This window comes from Mesoplodon bidens, assembly GCF_964165515.1.
Source record: "Mesoplodon bidens genome assembly, chromosome: 1".
Classification (NCBI taxonomy): Eukaryota; Metazoa; Chordata; class Mammalia; order Artiodactyla; family Ziphiidae; genus Mesoplodon; species Mesoplodon bidens.
In genome coordinates, this window is record NC_138176.1 from 87,762,339 (window position 1) to 87,781,740 (window position 19,402).

The 19,402-nt window shown below is 34.0% G+C and overlaps 1 protein-coding gene across 2 annotated transcripts in view; it reads left to right on the top strand.

Moving 5' to 3' along the window:
• The window catches only part of BLTP1 (bridge-like lipid transfer protein family member 1), a 216,686-nt gene that overhangs the window by 94,643 nt on the left and 102,641 nt on the right, over positions 1-19,402 (top strand). For both annotated transcript variants that reach the window (XM_081223831.1, XM_081223832.1), the window contains exons 27-37: positions 2,820-3,070; positions 5,714-5,972; positions 7,152-7,989; positions 10,477-10,547; positions 11,087-11,260; positions 11,770-11,890; positions 12,859-13,005; positions 13,394-13,521; positions 13,855-14,054; positions 15,318-15,515; positions 16,182-16,393. In XM_081223831.1, the coding sequence (XP_081079957.1) occupies positions 2,820-3,070; positions 5,714-5,972; positions 7,152-7,989; positions 10,477-10,547; positions 11,087-11,260; positions 11,770-11,890; positions 12,859-13,005; positions 13,394-13,521; positions 13,855-14,054; positions 15,318-15,515; positions 16,182-16,393 (2,599 nt within the window). The remainder of the gene's footprint in view (positions 1-2,819; positions 3,071-5,713; positions 5,973-7,151; positions 7,990-10,476; positions 10,548-11,086; positions 11,261-11,769; positions 11,891-12,858; positions 13,006-13,393; positions 13,522-13,854; positions 14,055-15,317; positions 15,516-16,181; positions 16,394-19,402) is intronic.

A 19,402-nucleotide genomic window follows, 5' to 3' on the forward strand; every position in this document is an offset into this window, starting at 1 on the left:
TTTTCCCAAAGAACTATTTTTCTAGTTTAAAGAAATCCCTTTGAGGTTTTTATTGAGATTACATTAATCTTTTAGGTTTATTTAAGATGCTGATATCTTGTAAATCTAAGTACGAAAACTCATGTGTAGAGAATATTGTTTAAAGAAACTTTGGTTTCTTTGTTAATTATTGCTCAGGAAGTCAGTGAGTATGAACCCAGTGCCTGTTCTGATAGGTCAGGTGGTAATACAAAGTATTAGTGAAGTTAAGGAGGTGGCTCCATGTGATTTAAGGCCTCATTTAGGTTAGTTTCAGTGCTCTTGTTAAGAATTGTGAAGAGTTTGAGATTTTATCCTACTTACAAGCTGACAAATTATCCTGCCACAGTTTCCTGAGTGCTGGCAGAAGATATAAGAAACCTGATGAGAGACAGAAGACTATATTACTCACTAGCAAAAGCACTGGCCAGAGTCAAATGTGTTTGCATTGGTTCCCTGTGCCCTCCAAGTAGGATTGCCAGATAAAATACAGGATGCACAGCTAAAATTGTTTCAGATAAACAACAAATAACTTTTTAGTATAAGTACACCCCACATATTGCATAGGACAAACTTATTTTTATTTGCTAAACCTGGTACCCCTATCCCTGAGTCCCATGGGGGTGTCAGAAAAGACCCATGATGGATGTTTGCCCATAGTGGGATGCATTACAGAAGAGGCACAGTGAGCTTAGGGATTCTACCTAAGAGTAAAAATTCTACTTCTGTAATAAGTGGAAGCAAGCCTGCTCTCTTCCAGGGTGAGACATTACCTCGTTCCTTAACGTGGCTTACTATCAGCACAATCCTGAGAAATGGCCTGGTCAGAGCCTTGCATTCTTGGCATATCCAGCAAGAACAGGTAGGGCTGTTTAGGGCCCGTGGTGAATTGCTTCTCCCTACATGGTAGCTCATTGATCTTCTGCTTTGTCTGCCTTAGTGCATATTTGACTCCCAGGAGTTTTGGGGAGTAGGTGTATTCATTTCTGATAAAACTGGAAAAGTTACCAGACTCCCAGACCATTAGTTTCATTGGATTAGTATTTCTGAAAAGTATAGTTCCTAAACCACCAGCACCAACGCCTCCTTGGAACTTGTTAGTAATCAGGCCTTCCCAGACCTCAATCAGTAACTCTGGAGGTGGAGCCTAGCTCTCCATATTTTAATAAGCCCTCCTGGTGATTCTAATGCAAGCTGAAGTTTGAGAACTAGCACACTGGTTTATATAAAGACAGAGAAGGGGAGCTTACATTTGTTGTGCAACTTCTGTATTCCAGATTTTGCATCAGGTGCTTTACATATGTTATACATATTTTCCTTCTGTCTTCTCTAGATGGATGTTCCTCTTCTAATTTGATATATTAATTTCTTCACTTCTAACTTGATATATTTATTCCATCTTATTTTTCACATCTCAAATATTATTTTTTGAAAGGTTACGTGCATTTTGTTTGTCACAACACCCTATTCTTTTCCTCAGAACATTTACTGTAATTTATGATTAGATATTCTTATTTGCGGCCTGTCTTTGCCTCTGTACTGTAAACTTCACACGGATAAGGCTATGTCAGTTTTGCCTAGCACAATACAAGGCACACAGTAGATATGTTCAGGAAATATAAATGAATGAATGTAAAGTGAAAATACAATACCTATTCTATCTTCCTATGAGAGCCCTGAGGATCCAGTGAGATAATGCATGTGGAAATGCTTAGAAAAATGGACTGTTAATATGAGGTTTTATTAAAGTAAAAAAAAAAAAGGAATAACAATATATTTCCCAGACTTATATAATATTTTTTAAGAAAGGGGAGTTAATAAATGTTGACAGTTTTCTGTGGGGGTCACTCACAGAGCTTGAAGAATTTTACAGACATTTTACAGAATTTTACAGACATCTTATTGTCTTAATTCTCAATACTTTATTCAGAGTCCTTATTACAAAATCATTACAATTTTTTTTCCTAAAATATAGAATGGTGCACTATTTTGATTTTATTGAGAAATAATTTTTTACTTGCCCCATATTTATAACATTTTGGTGTACTAAATTTACCATGTGAAATAGGCTCTGAAATGCTAAAAATAATAATCTATTAAGCATAATCTATACTAATAGTTTTGTCTATTTTTAAAATTTTTATTCATTTTTAAAAATTTTATTTATTTTTGGCTGCGTTGGGTCTTTGTTGCTGCGTGTGGGCTTTTCTTTGTTGCGATGCGCGGGCTTCTCATTGCATTGGCTTCTCTTGTTGCGGATCACGGGCTCTAGGTGCGTGGGCTTCAGTAGTTGCAGCACACGGGCTCAGTAGTTGTGGCGCAAGGGCTTAGTTACTCCGCAGCATGTGGGATCTTCCTGTACCAGGGCTCAAACCCGTGTCCCCTGCATTGGCAGGCAGATTCTTAACCACTGCACCACCAGGGAAGTCCCTTGGCTATTTTTTAGATTAATGTTTAAATTTTTAGTTCTTTTGAGAATGTTCACTGCTGTCTTTAAACTGGATTTAAATGTCTAATTTTTATATATATGCTTCTTTTTTAGCTCTTTGTTTTTTGTGTTTTTTTAGCATATACTCTATTTCTCATTATTGTTCCTACCTATTTTCATCTCACCATGGTGAGACTTTTTTTTTTAAAGAAAGGCAAAATAATTAAAAAGATAGTCCATTGTAAAAACAAACTTCTTTAAAAAATATTAACAGTTATATTTAATTGATTATCTGCTCAAAAGTTTCTGATTTCTTAATGATTTTTTGTTATGTTGTTGTTCTTTTGTTTGTTTCATTTTGGGTTTTGTTTAGGTTGTGGTTTCTGTGGCCAGATGACACCCTGAAGAATAAGAGGTGTAGGAACAAGTGTGGTTGTCTTGGTGGCTGCAGATTCTTCGGCGGCACAGTAACTTGCCTAGATTTCTTCAGACTTGAAGAGCTGACACCTTCCAGTAGCTCTGCATTTTCAAGCACGAGTGCAGAGTCTGATATGTATTATGGACAGTCTCTGCTACAGCCTGGAGAATGGATTATTACTAAAGAAGTTCCCAAAATTGTAGATGGTAATGTGTTGTCACTTGTGTTAATCTTTTATTATCTTCATCCCTATGCCATTCTGAGAGAAGTTCAGTGTTACTTTGTTCAACTTAGTTTTTTGAGCAGTTTTACACATAGGGTTTAGTATAATCTGTCTTTGTTTTGCAGGTGATTAACTCTAGCCAGATAAGACTAGTGAGTTTTTCAGAGTTGCACAAGGCAAAAGTAGATCTACTATTCAGATCTTCTGCTGTTAACATGGGTGATTTTTCCTAGCCCAACTTATTCTAAATATTTCCTTATATATCATTATTTCCCTAGAATCCAGATTCCAGAAATATACTTAGGAATAGCTATGCTTTGAGGTAACGATTGTTTTACCAGCTTACTTTTATAGGAAAAACTTATCAATAGAAATATTTATACTATTGGCCCTCATTTTATTCACTACTTTTGCAAAATATTCTTCTTACTAAAACTGTACATGTCAAGAAGAGAAATTTGGTCTTAGAGCCTGTAGGATAACTTTGCAAATACATGAGTTTGATATGAACAGTGAATGGTGGCTTTAGGCATACTGTATTTATATCTATCTAGCATCTTTTCTCCAAAGACTTCAGAAATGCATTTTCCTTTGTGTTTCTTAGTTGTGTATTCCTACATTAAGTGCAATACTTACTGCTTAAGTTGCCATGCTGTCAAGAAGTGAAATGTAGAAATGTCTTGATATCTCACCAGTATTTAGCTATTTTTCCTTGATCCATTCAGAAACATTAACTTAGCTCTGCCTTTTGTCAGTAGACAAAGATAGAAAAGAAGTAGTTTTAACTTTAAGAATTTATTGGATTGATTTTCATGTGTAAGGAGCTCTTAGAGGAAAGAGCTAGACTACTACATATGCCAAATTCTTGTTTAAATGATATTTCACTGAATGTTAATAAATTTGTGCATGTTATTTTAAGATTACTTGACTTCAGCAGTTTTACTAGAATAAGAGCAGATTATCTTATAAAATCAGCAAACACCAAAACTTCTCGACATTTAAAGGTCAAGAAATAAACTTAGCCGTCTTCTTATAATATTACTTTCTTACTTTTGAATAATGTTTGTTTTTAAAGGTGTTCACAGGCATTTCTTATTTCATCCACAAACTACCATGTGAGTTCTTTATTTTCCCTGTATATGGTGAAGTAACTGAGGTCATCACTGAGGCTGAGTTGCATGAAGTCAAAAAGTCATGTATATGGCTGAGCATAAACTAGAATTACAGTCATCGAAACCACTTTAGTTCTTTCCACCCTACTAGAGCTGGCACTATTTATAAAGACGTTGTTTGATTTTCTAATCTGCAGATCAAAATTCAACTATCGCAAACTCAAGGAAGAAAATCTACAGGGAATTTACACATGGTTAAAAGGGAGAAAATAGCAATTTCTCTAACAGTAAACAAAAAGAAACCTCATTTTAGTTCTTATAACATGTAATAGGGAGTGTCTGTGTCTCCTAGTGATTTTCTCAGGAATGAGCTATAATTGGTAAATTGCCATAAGTTTCTTGTGCAGGGAAGATTGGAATTAGTCCCTGTGTAAGTATCTGCATTTTCTAGGAGCCACATATAGATGTACAGTGTCAGGATAGAATCAAGGAGGGCATGTCGATGGAACTAAATAATTTCCTTGGAAGGTCAGTGAACACTAGTTTCCTATCACTTAGAAATGACTCAAACCCATTTTTCTTTTGACTTTTGTTGGATTTTTACATTTGTGGTGGTAGAAGCAAGTAATATTACTTATACTGTAAGTTCTTAAGTCTTCTTACCGCTTAAGTTCCACCTAGAAGTGCCTTCTGCTTGGAGAGATGTTTTCTCCTACTAGTATGTTCTTCTTTCTTGAGTAGCACAAGCATGGCTGGAGGAGAGGAGTAGGGCAATAGTTATTTTTTGGATCTAAGCAGCCATAGAATTCTCCTTTTATCCCTCTCCACCCCCAATTTACATAACACATCACAGGGCTCTTATGAAAGACTGAGAAAATGTTCCAGATTAAAGAAAACATGACAACTGAATGTAATAATATACAGACCTAGATTGGATCCTATACTGGAGAGGGCAGAAGTGTTTTAAAGGACATTATTGGGTCATTTGAGAAAATTGGAAAGCACATGGTAGACTAGGTAACAGTATGGTATAAACACCAAATATACCAAGTTGATAATTATACTGTGTTTTTGTATTATTCTTAGGAAATAAACCTTTAAGTATTTAGGGTAAAAGCCTACTACATCTGCAAATTATTCTCAGATGGTTCCAAAAATACTATGTCTATTTATAAAAATGGAGCAAATGGGGGCAAAGTGTTTTTAAGATAGGTAATTTTGAGTAAAATATCTTTGATGGCTTGGTTACCACTCTTGAAAGTTTTCTAAGTTGGAAAATTTTCATATAAATAGCTTAAAAAAAAGAAAAAATTCACTGTGTATGGACTCTGGATTCATACTTACATTGGTATCTTTCTGTAGTGTTTAGCATATTGCTATGTGAAATTAGTTACTTGTGCTTTTTAAAAATTATTATATACTTAAAAACAGGGAATTGGATTAAGTTATTATATTTTTCATAGATTGCTTTTGAAATTATTATGTTTATGTAACTCACTTTTTTGTTTGTTTAGGTAATGTGAATGTCATGAAGAGGAAAGAATGGGAAAACAAATCAGTGGGAATAGAAGTAGAGAGAAAAACTCAGCACCTTAGTCTTCAAGTACCATTACGATCTCATAGCTCATCCTCTTCTTCAGAAGAGAATAGTAGTTCTAGTGCTGCACAGCCTCTATTGGCTGGTGAAAAGGAAAGTCCCTCTTCTGTTGCCGATAATCATTTGGTTCAAAAAGAATTCTTGCATGGTACGAAAAGAGATGATGGCCAAGTGAGGTCAGTATTCAATTAGATTCAGAAACCTGATCGTGGGATTATAAGTGCTTAAAACTGTGGCAAGAAAAACTTCTCTCCTCTCAACTCACCTGTTGTAGAGAATTTTTTCTCCTCCTGAACTTATTTTTAAATGTCCATTTGCTGTTGTTTTTCTCATTACAAAAGTAATACATATATATTCATTCCAGATTTTAGAAAAATACAGAAAAGTATAAGAAAAATGAACATTTCTTGTCGTCTCACCACTGAGAGTGAACCATTGTTAACATTTGGATATTATCCTTCTAGTGTGTTGAATATTTTTTGGTCCTTCTTTTGGCCCCTAGTTGATTACTTGCTTCTTGAAATACACTCTCCTCTCGACTTGATAGCGCATTTCAGATTTTCCTCCCATCTCCTTGGCTTTTCCTTCTCTGTCTCTATTTCCAAGTCCTCCATTTTTTTTTCTCTCCCCTTCTTCTTTCTCTTCCTCTTACAGACTGCCATTTGTTAAATGTCATTATCCCTTAAGACTGTTATGTACCCTTTTCTCCACTGACTCAATAATGTTTCCCTAGGCAGTCTTAGTAACTGTTTGGCTTCAATTATGATCTGTAGCTAACATCTTATAAATGTTAAAAACTCCATCCAAGACCTTTGTCCCTATGAACCTAGCTACCTTCTTGATGTTTCATGGAGGGCTCAAACTCAACATATTAAAAAATGATCTTGTGCCTATCATGTTCAACTTGCTGTGCCTCAGTTAATGGCACTAGTATATCAATTGCTGAAGTCAGAAATATTGGGGTTATCTGTGACTTCTCCCTCTCTCATTTCCTCTCATCTAATCAAAGGCCCCTGGTATATTTTGTTATATAAACTTTTAAAGGATGTGGGGAAAAAAACTTATAAATGCATTAGTGTTCATGGATTATGGATAGAAGATTATACTCTGGGTTTCTTTAAATTTTTATTGTGTTTTAAGTTGCCTCAATTTTTTTTTTGGAACTATGTGGGGTAGGAATATATATTGTACTGTTTTGCTACTTTGTATGGATATTTTATTGTAAAAGTTTACAACTTCCTTTATTTGTAAAATAAATGATTAATATATACAGAAAGGATTTTATAAGTACTTCTATTTATAATTAAATTATATGATGTGCAGTAAATGTTAATAGTTTTTCTTTCTTTTTTTAGCATTCCTACAGAAATTTCAGGAAATAGCCCTGTGTCTCCTAATACTCAGGATAAGTCAGTAGGTCAGTCTCCTCTGAGATCTCCCTTGAAACGACAAGCCTCTGTATGTTCCACCCGACTTGGAAGTACCAAGAGCCTTACTGCTGCTTTTTATGGGGACAAGCAGCCTGTTACGGTTGGAGTCCAGTTTAGTAGTGATGTCTCCCGAAGTGATGAAAATGTGCTAGACTCACCAAAGCAGAGAAGAAGTTTTGGTTCATTTCCATATACACCATCAGCAGACTCTAATTCTTTTCATCAATATCGATCAATGGATTCCAGCATGTCAATGGCTGATAGTGAAGCTTACTTTTCTGCAGCTGAAGAATTTGAGCCCATTAGCAGTGACGAAGGCCCTGGAACTTATCCAGGTAGAAAAAAGAAGAAAAAGCAAGCCCAGCAGATTGACTACAGTAGGGGTTCCATATATCACAGTGTAGAAGGACCACTTACTGGCCATGGAGAAAGCATTCAGGATCCCCGGACTCTGCCATTCAAAACTCATCCTTCCCAGGCTTCCTTTGTTTCTGCATTAGGTGGAGAGGATGATGTTACAGAGCATCTGTATGTTGTAGAAAGTGAGAAAACAGTAGAGAGCGAACAGATTACTTCTCAACAACCTGTGATGAATTGTTATCAGACTTACCTTACACAATTCCAAGTAATTAATTGGTCAGTGAAGCATCCAACCAACAAAAGAACCTCTAAGTCCTCATTGCATCGCCCCCTCGATCTGGATACACCAACCAGTGAAGAAAGCTCATCATCATTTGAACAGCTTTCTGTTCCAACTTTTAAGGTATAAGCCAAATCATTAATTTCCACTGATAAATTTATGTAGGAAAATTGATTTTTAAGATATTTAAAAAATTACTCTCTCAGTCATTTAGCTACTTTTCTGAAAGATAAAATTCCTGAAGTCATGACTTCATGTACGACAGTAGGCCTCAGATTTACTGATGAGTATTATAAATTTAAGCATATAAAATTAAGGAATAGTTTCAGACTTGATTGTCAGAATATTAACAATTAACGTATAGTCTGTGTCTACATTATATTCTAAGATTAGGATCATGTCTCTGTGAATTCATATTTTCTGTGTCTTAAAAGTAAAATTTTGAAATAGTTTTTAATTGTTGGTGTTCTATTATATTAATCCATAACTGCTTCTATGCAAATCCAGTTCTGTACACTTGGTATTTGAGATCTTATAATTTAGTATTAATTAATTATTGTCCATATCTGTAATGTATTCTGTAAATAGCTTTTTTTTTAGGAAAGCTAAAAATAGGTCAAAATAAATTTAGTGATAATATCCAATATGAAGACATTTTTATAAAATTATAAATTTATAAGAGAACTTTTTATGATTTTAAAGACCAAAACTGAGCATATAAAATCTTATGGAGCTGATTAACAATTCAAGAATCTCATGTGGTATATACTAACATGTACATATATACTTGTTTAAAGTGTCTAAATGTTAATATTCTCATTTTAAATTTAGATATTTATTATATACTACTGTGTGTCAATCATTTGATGTTCACTGGTGAGGGAAACAGACATGGGGCTTATAGTTTAGGATGAGAGATGGGCAGTAAATAGATAAATGGATAAGTACAGTATATGATTATAAATTCAGAAGTCTTATGAAGATAAAGGATGCTGGGATAGAGAATAATGGGGAGTGGGGCTGCCTAGCTTGTATTGACATGAAAGGTCTATCACAGGAGGTAATACTTAAACTGAAACTTAAAGGATGAGGAGGAATTGAGGAAGGGAAGACTTAGGGGTACTATATACTATATTCAGGGCACAGGCATCTGCCTTGCTGAAGTTCTAAAGTGGGAAAGAAGTCAGTGTGCCTGAGACATAGTGAGTTAGCAGAGAGCTTTGCACATGGTGAGGTTAGAGACCTGAACAAAGACGAGATCATTAAGGACATGTAGACCAGGGTATCGGTAGTTAGAATTTTAATTTCATTGGGAAATTCATGAGAGCTTTAAGGAAATGTGATGTGATCTCATGTATTTTGGCTACTAAGTGGAACAGAATTCTCATTACGCAAGGAGGAATTGGGGTGATCACCTAGGAGGCTGTCGCAGCAGCCTGTGCAAGAGATGATGGGCTTGGACTTAAATAGTGACGGAAATGTGATAAGTGGAGTGAAATATCCTTAGAGATAAATGCATTTGAGTAATATGTATTGAAGGAAGAAGAAACATAGAGTCACAAAATTTTGATTTTAAGGTTGTGCCCATTTCTTATCTTGCCTAAGATAAGTTACCCATGCCAACATTTTAAAATGTTCTCTTTATTCCATGTGAAAATATGTTGGTAAATGAATGTTCCAGTATAAAACTAAATTGCACTTGCTGTGAAAAATAGAGGTTAGAATTGCTGTGAGAGGTTAGAATTATTGTAGTATTTTCAATAAATCTAGTTTGATTAGGCAGTCAAATCTCTGGAGAAAATAAGTCAAGGAATTCATATCTTTAAACAACTTCAAAAATAGAACATAAGAAAGTTATTTTTCTTCATTAAATCTAAATACAGGCTAGCATTTAAAGGGGTTTAGTTTGGTTATTCAAGTGCATTATTTATTTTATTTGTTATCTTTTATGGATATAAAATACAATCTAGCTTTTCCTATAATTTAATGTTACTCTGGGATTCTTTCCCACTTAAAAGTTGATTGTAGGGGGCTTTCCTGGTGGCGCAGTGGTTGAGAGTCCGCCTGCTGATGCAGGGGACACGGGTTCGTGCCCCGGTCCGGGAAGATCCCACATGCCGCGGAGCGGCTGGGCCCGTGAGCCATGAACGCTGAGCCTGCGCGTTCGGAGCCTGTGCTCCGCAACGGGAGAGGCCACAACAGTGAGAGGCCCGCGTACCGCAAAAAAAAAAAAAAAAAAAAAAGAAAAAAAACGTTGATTGTGCTACAAGACTCTAAAATTAGCTTTTTCTAAGAAAAGCACAATTTAAAGAGGAACTATGGAGGAAAAACATTTGAAGCACTTGCTTTTAACCTTTAGTTTTATAGTCTACTCTCGTTGCTGAATCCTCACAGCCCTACTCTGTCATTTGTCTGAATAATTAGAAAATGAAATTGCCAGTTGAATATTTTCTGTGATTTTTTTCAATTTGTTAAATATTTATATCATACATATCAAAATCACATTAACAAGGTAATTTGGATATTCACAAGTATCAGTTTATAGCATAAAATTACAGAATAATTAATATTAAAATTCTAGTCTGTAAGTAATGTTTTTTATTATTCTAGGTTATCAAACAAGGGCTCACAGCTAACTCTTTACTAGACAGAGGAATGCAGCTTTCAGGATCAACTTCAAAGTAAGTAAAAATTATATACTTTTGAAGTTTAAAATCAGTCTTTCCTGATTATGAGCTACATAGAGTTCGTTCTGAGGAATAACCACTCTTTACTTGACTGTAGTCTTTATTTTATGAATAAGTTGACCCAAATAATTCAACTCTGTTGTCTTTCATGGCTTTGCCTACATGTATAAGTAGTCAGTAGCATTTCTTTTAGACATACTATGCAAACCATAACTTGGCATATTAAAATTGGGAACTAACAAGAATTCAGTATTATAATTTTCATATTTTGGTAGAGCCCTGCCAAGTAAATATATCAAATTTTTTTTTATCATTTGATGTAAACTGTCTTTGATCAATTTGCATTTTATTGCCTCGTTTGTCTTGTCCTTGAAGAGTATTTGGGACATATAATATATAGTCCAATTTCATGAAATTTTTAGTTGAAATAAGTATAAGTTTAAGGGCCACTCATCTTAAGGAAGCTCCAACTTCTATTTTTTTATATATATACTGGTCTTTTTAATATATACTTTGCTTGTTAAATTGTATAGTACACCATATACTCCTCTGGAAAAGAAAGCTGTTGATAATACAGATGATGAAACATTAACAGAAGAGTGGACCTTGGATCAACCAGTCTCTCAGACCAGAACAACAGCCATAGTTGAAGTAAAAGGAACCGTTGATATTGTTCTGACTCCCCTAGTGGCTGAAGCTTTAGACAGGTATTAATTTTGTCTAAAACTACAACTACTATTTTATAAAATAATTTTTATATTTTATTTTATAAAAATAAGTGTATGTGATATAGTATTTTCATGAAAAAGAACGATGATGGCTATTTTGATTGAATAAAAATGAAAATATATTTTAAAAGGACTATGTTTCAGTTATTATTTGTTACTTTTTCAGCCTAAATAATTATATATTGCAATATTATAATAATTATATTACATTGTATTTTCTACTTTTTGCTTTTGGGCTGATAAGCATAAAATTTATCAAATACCCAGGAACTAATTATTAAGTTTGATATTCTTACTACTGTCTGGTTAACAAAGGTATAAAGAGGAAATAATATATTGTCTGTCCTGCAAGGAGATATAGTCTATCTAGGGAGACAAAACTAAGATGAATAAAATCTAGAATGGAACATAATAGGATAGATTAGATAAACTAGATCATAGTATTAAGTGATATTAAAATGTTTCATATACTGTTTTTCTTCCCTCAGGTATATTGAAGCCATGGTTCATTGTGCTAGTACTAGACATCCAGCTGCAATTGTGGATGATCTACATGTCAAAGTCCTCAGGGAAGCTGTCCAAAATAGCAAGACTACCTTCTCAGAAAATGTAAGAACTTTTTGTTGAGTGAGTGTGGCAAATTGAGTATTCTTCACAGGTACATAATATCCAAACTTGAAAAAAATTTGAATATACTAAAATTTTATTAGTCATGTAAATTGGAATACATGAACATTTCTAAATAATCTTTATGTCATTGGCTCCATAAGAGATAGCATAAGAGGAGTAAAATATTTATTAAAATGTAGCATTATTTTTTCTTTTATTTTGGAAATAGTTTAATTCTAAGCCTTTCCTAAAGAGCTTTGGTCCTAAGTGAATGAGCATTGTTTAGGACTGGTACATTCATTTACTAAGAAAGCAAATCTGCATAGTATTCTGGCTTTCCTCTGTGATTAGATAACTAGTATCTTAATATTTTTGAGATTATTTTTGTTCACCTCGGTGAATCAAGTCACTGTCTTCTGGTGTGTGATGTTTTACTTAACACTGTGGTCCTAGTCACAAAGCCAGTTTCTTAGCAGTCATATCCTGGTGATTGATCCTCATCTAGTGACTGTCCACTTGACTTTCAAATTTATCTGAGTCGCATTTGGACTACGGACCAGAGGCAAGGTGAAAGTAAAGCTGATTATTTTTAGTGATCCAGTTCTTCAAAATATATTGGCATTTCATGTGATAGGTAGTTTGGCTAGAGGAGTACAAATCAAAAGAAATTTGAAAATATTCCCAGCCAACAAGGAGCTAATTATCAGAAACCAAATATGTTCTCAAGTACATGTTTTTATGTAGGCTGATTTTGCTTTATTATGTATCACTTCTCTCAACACTGGGGCTGCCAGTCTATTTTCTAGCTTTTCTAAGGTTTGGACTTTAAGACTGGGAATGCTAAACCAGATGGCAGCTGGTACCTAGATGTGTATAAAGGAGCACAGTGAATAACAAGTTGCTGTTGTAGATGATATGGAAATTACGAAAGGTCTGTGAAATAATAATTCCGCTTTCAATCTTTTTAGCTATCTTCCAAACAGGATGTTAGAGGAACAAAAACTGAACATTCTACCATAGGAATGACTAACCAAGGACAAGCACAGACAAATCTCATAATGAAGCAAGATAATGTAACAATTAAAGGTCTTCAGGCTAATGTTAGCATACCAAAGGTAAAAATTTAATATTTAAACAAGTTTTCCTGAAAGAGAATATTTTGGTGGTTTTTATCCTTTGTATTTACTAAACTGAATGGTGGTAGAATAGATTGTAATATCAAAAATATATATTTTATTTCCTTGATGATCTAATGTAACATTTAATGTAATGTAAGTAGTTTACTTAAGCAGAATGTTGGGTAATATTTACTAAAATAATTCACATTGATCCAGTAAGAATTTAATTATTATTTTATGAGAGTTTATAAGCTTCTCCTTCATTACTTTCATACACATAGATATGCCATTCCTAATGGTAGTTTTTCATTTTCCTATATATCTTATGTTTAAGTGGTAACTTTTTACTTTTCAACTCTGAAATATGTGACATTTTGTGTGTTAGGTGAACTTATGTTTGTTACAAGCCTCAGTGGAAGAATCTCCGAGTACAGCTCCTAGTAGAAGTGTGACTCATGTTTCCTTAGTAGCACTATGTTTTGACAGAATTGCTACACAAGTTCGTATGAACAGGTAAGAAAGAGTTTATTAATTTGAGACATGACTGTCTTGCTGGATGTTAAAGCAAGCCTTAACCATCCGTTTAATACATTTCGGAAAATTCTAATGTTAAAACTCAGAACTGGTATTGGAATTTCAAATCTCACTTTAAGATTAGCAAAGTAGGTTTTAAAAAGTTTGTACTTTTTTTCTTCATACTATCTTTTAGTAAACACTGAAGAGTTTGTTATTAATATTGGTTTAATTAAAATAGTGGATTGTTTTTTTTAAATACTAGTTAAATGTTTTTACTGAACTATATATTATTTAAATGTTAACCATCATACTCTTTCTTTTTTCATAAAGAGGTGTGGTTGAAGAGACTTCAAACAATGCAGACCCTGGTAGAACATCAAATTTTGATAGGTATGTTCATGCCACTAAGATGCAGCCTCAGTCATCAGGATCTCTCAGATCAAATGCTGGAGCGGAAAAAGGCAAAGAGATTGCAGCCAAGTTAAACATTCATCGAGTTCATGGGCAACTGAGGGGTCTTGATACAACGGGTAGGAGTCTACAACATATTTTTCTTTGACATGTATAAATGTAAGAGGATTTTGAAAAAGGAAACATAATTTTTTTCCTTTGAAGATTGCTACAATTTGAGTATTTTATCAATATAAGGAAGAGAAAGGTATTTCTGTATATATTGAACACATAGTATTTAACTATTCATTACTCACATTCTACGCAGGATGGAAGGTAAACTTTGGTGGGAAGGTGGGTAGTATGGCCCCACATTAGGAACTGCTTCTAGCTCGCATCTGTTTTCTTCATGGTATCTGTTTGCTCACTGTAGAACAGAGAGAGTATGATCTTTATAGTCTCTCTTTCTTTTTAAAATTATCCTGTAGGCACAGCTTTGTTAAAAAGAATTAATAGTGATATCAAAAGCAGGTAGTCAAATCTGTGAACTATAGCAGCAATAATAATAATAGACATGGCTGTGCTTCTTAAAATAATATCTTTGAAGAATTTTTAATGAACTGAGGAAATTATCATAGTTGACTGCTACATGAAAGGTGGGAACCAAAGCTGGATTTGTAAAACGATCTCTAAAGAGCTAGAAGAAAACTTAGTTCATATGTAAACAAGTTATCTTTGGGTGGTAAATTTACATGTGTTTTTTAATCTTCTTTTTGCTTTTCTGTATTCATTAGCTGTAATCAGAGAACGAAATGAAAAAACAGTAAGATAAACTAAAAATCTCTGCCAGGCACTCAGGATGTTGGCTCCCATATTGCATATTGAAAGGGATGGAATTAGGAAATACCTGTGATGAATTGTTATATAAAATATGTTAGCATAAAGCAATCTTTGAGTGAAAGCTATAGTTTTCTTGGAAAATAATGTTTTTCCTAAGGCTAGGTAATTAATTAAAATAATTTTTTATTTTGTAAAATGATGAGAAAGTATTTAAAAATAGTTTACTATGAAGCTGAATTATTCAAGAACTTTTTAAGTTTAGATTCTTAGAGTACCCTATAATCTGTCAGAAATGACTTTATCCTATCTCTGATCTGTTACTTATGGAATCTTCTTTTCTCCCTCTAACTTCAACATGATTCTGGCACTTTTTAAGTAGTATGACATTAGGCAGTGCTATTTTAGAAATTGGTTGGTTCATTTGTTTATTTTTCTTGTTGACAGAATACTAAGATATCTTTTAAGACAACCACTGTGCCAAATGCTTACATTATTTGTTGTTTTTAAAAAATATACAAACCTCTGTCTTCAAAAATGGTCATTTTGTTTTCTTTTGATAATAGATATTGGTACCTGTGCCATCACTGCTATCCCCTTTGAGAAGTCCAAAGTTTTATTTACTCTTGAAGAGTTGGATGAGTTTGCTTTTGTGGATGAAACTGATCAGCAAGCTGTTCCAGATGTAACTCGAATAGGTCCCAGCCAAGAAAAATGGGGTTGGATAATGTTTGAATGTGGACTTGAAAATTTAACCATAAAAGGTAAGCTTTTTATAAAAATTTCTGCTTAAGTGGGGAACAAATTGGCCACACATTGCTGAAAAGTTTTGAACAATTTGACTTTCAATAACCTGAATCAGCATATTCAAGCAGAAAGTGTAGCATCTGGGATTATTTACTAGGAGTGGGTGCCCCTCCCAATTGCGTAAGTGGAGCTTAATGAAATTATTGTGTGATTCAAAACTAGCAGAGCATCTAGACATGTAAAATGCCTGAGCAAAGCAGTGCATAGTTCAGAAAAAATTCTCAAATAAAATATAAAGCCTCTTAACTTTTGGGAGTCTGCATCTTTGGAAACTGGATCTTTGATTAGTAGAGCCTTGCCATATACGATGAAAATACTGTAAATCCTTTATTCAGTGATACTGACTTATATTTATTTTCTTTTACATTACTGACTAATACATTAAAATAGGAAAGCTGAATTGTGTATAAGACTTTTAGGCTTAGTTATATATAATAGTAGTGTATATGCCTATAATTCCATACCTGATATTGCAATATTATATCACTTTTATAGATAAAGGCAAAGTTTTGGTGAGAAAAAAAATCTTCATGAGATTTTTATTTTTTACTTTTATGGATATGATAGAGTACAGCATTGAGACACCCAATGTTTTTAATAAATAAATTCTTTCATTTGTATAGGAGGAAGACAGTCTGGTGCTGTTTTATATAATACTTTTGGAATTATGGGTAAAGCTAATGTCACGGAAAGGGGTGGAGTGCTGACATCCAATAATTCTTCTGATTCTCCAACTGGCAGCGGCTATAATACTGATGTCTCTGATGATAATCTTCCTTGTGACCGAACAAGCCCTTCTTCAGACTTAAATGGAAATTCTGTTTCTGATGAACAAGTTGGTGAATTTCTAATAATAATAATGATTTGGGAAAATAATATAGAAAACTACATAGCCAATTCACATTTAATTTCTGGAGTATATTTCCTTGTCTTTCCATGTTGTGGATTTTGCTTAAATGGTAGCCAAGGCATTTTGGTGATTATATTCTACTAGAGTATAATTGCTGAAATGTAGGCACCATATTATAGATATATTTATATCTGTCATAGTACCTAGCATAATATTTTGCTTGTGTTAAGTACTTAATTATATTTGTTGAATTAATGAATTAATAGAATTTCAGAAAAGCAGGCTTTGTTTTTATCTTATTTGAAGGATTTTAGCAGAATTCAGTTTTTAAATAAACAGTTTTGTTATTGGTAGTATTTCATGCAAGTTTAAATATTTTTGTCAATATCTACCTATTTCATTTGGAAGCCTGAAGAACACCTTACATGCAACTCATTTACTGTTTTTATTATGGTATAATTTCATGGTGATGAATATAGTAACAGCAATAATGAAAATATTCAAAATTCTAGACTACAGAATAGTTGTACTACTACCTGATTGATGACCTTGGGCACATATATATTTTTTTTTTTACTGTCTCCTATGTTTCTGAAATAGGAGTATTATAATGTTACTGACCTAGAGTTGTGAAGATTGAAGGAGGCAGTACATATGAAAGACTTAACTTGGTGTCTACAGCATAGTAAGAACTTGGTAAATGTTGTTCTTAAACATACGTGACACTTCCGATCATTTGGAAATTAGACCAATTGAAGAGGAAAGAAACCACCTTTTAACTAAGAAATGTGTCATGGGTATCTAGTATGCATTGGCAAATCACTCCTGAACCCAGGTTTCTGGGAATTTATTTTTGAAATGTTTATTTTGATTTGATGCATAGTAAAGGGTTTTAATCACAGTTTTCTTGTGAGGTCTTCGGAAGTATTTAAGAGGTGGGTGGGAATTAGCACTTCGATTAAGGAAATTAAAATATATAGCAGCTGCTCACTGAACAAAGAGCTAGGAAGAACCTATCTGTTCTTTCCTTCTCCTTCACCTTCTAAAATACTTGACAGAAACTCAGGTATCTTCCTTAATCTCGCTGATCCTGTTCTCCTTGGTGGAAGTCCTCAAATTTTGTAACGTTGCTTTCTTTTGGTTCTCTGACTTTTCTTGGTCCATTTCCTTATGCAGTTCATTGTCCTTCATAAATGTGGGTGTTCCCCCCATGTTCTGTTCTTGGCTACTCTTCTTGCTCTTTGTCCACTCCCTCACTTGTTTCATTTCCTAGTCCAGGTCCATAATTTGATGACACTGCTCTTTCCCATCGGTTATGCCTTCAGCATCAACCCTTTACCTGAGCTTCAGAATTGTATCCAATAGCCTTTTAGATATCATCATTTAGATGTGCCATAGGCACCAAAAATTCAGTCAGTCTAAAACCAAGTTTTTTGTTACTTTGCTTCACATGTTGTTATAAGTACTTGCTTATTATCTGCAAGCCCCTCTCCCGTTTTCTTTTCTTTTTCTTTTTTTTTTTTTTTTTTTGCGGTACGCGGGCCTCTCACTTCTGTGGCCTCTCCCGTCGCGGAGCACAGGCTCCGGACGCGCAGGCTCAGCGGCCATGGCTCATTGGCCCAGCCGCTCCGCGGCATGTGGGATCTTCCTGGACCGGGGCACGAACCCGTGTCCCCTGCATCGGCAGGCGGACTCTCAACCACTGCGCCACCAGGGAAGCACCCCCCTTTCCCGTTTTTTAAAGTTCAAGTTCCTCTAGACTGTTTTCTGTATATTTGTATATACTCAGTTGCCTGGCTCACAGCCCTTGTCTGAAATCCATGGACCAGATGTATTTGAGAATTCAGATTTATTTTTATTTAAAAGAAAGGTAATATGCCATAGCCCTATATTGCCCCTCTCTCCTTCCCTCTCCCTACTGATAACCACTAGTTTGTTCTCTATATCTGTGAGTCTGCTTCTTTTTTTGCTATATTCACTAGTTTGTTGTATTTTTTATTTTTTTATTTTATTTTTTTCCATCTTTATTGGAGTATAATTGCTTTACAATGTTGTGTTAGTTTCTGCTTTATAACAAAGTGAATCAGTTATACATATACATATGTTCCTGTATCTCTTCCCTCTTGCGTCTCCCTCCCTCCCACCCTCCCTATGTTGTGTTTTTTAGATTCCATTATAAATGATTAAGATGTGCAAACTATTATGTATAAAATAAGCTACAAGGATATATTATACAACACAGGGAATATAGCCAATATTTTATAGTAACTATAAATGGAGTATAACCTTTAAAAATTGTGAGTCACTATATTGTACTCCTGTAACATACAATATTGTACATCAACTATAGTTCAATAAAAAAATAAAATAAAGGTAATATGGTGTGTGTATAAGCTACATAAACTCCTAGTGGAATCTGAGATAGCACTACATCTTGAAATATTTGAATATTTCTACAGCAAGACATGAATAAAAACACCAAGTGGGATAAATAGTCTCTTACAAGTTCATATCAGATTTTGATGCCACAAAAACAGATTAGATTTTCAGAATGTTGTGGATTTTGGAATTGCAGATATGGGAATGTGGACTTATATTTAGTGCCTGCTGACTTTAAAATTACTAGGGTCTGTGGTTCACATTGTCTTGTAACATTTAGGATTTAAAGCTGTTTTGTGGATACTCTTCATTCCTTAATCATCCCACAAGAAAATGCCAATCTTTTCTTTATTTTGACCAAGAATATCTAAAAATGAATTAGAAACCTATGAAACAGATATAGCAGGCAGTGGATTTTGTTTGTTTCTTTAATATTATGCTTCTTACCTCCCTGCATTCTGAAGAGTGGTGATTACATGTTTAAAAAGTATTATTCCTGTTTCTCAATACAGATTCAGATTACTAGCATCCAAGATAACTAATAATTTTTTATTGTATAGTGTTATTTATTTGAACATAGGCTATAATAGTATTTCTTATGGCACTTTATTTGGA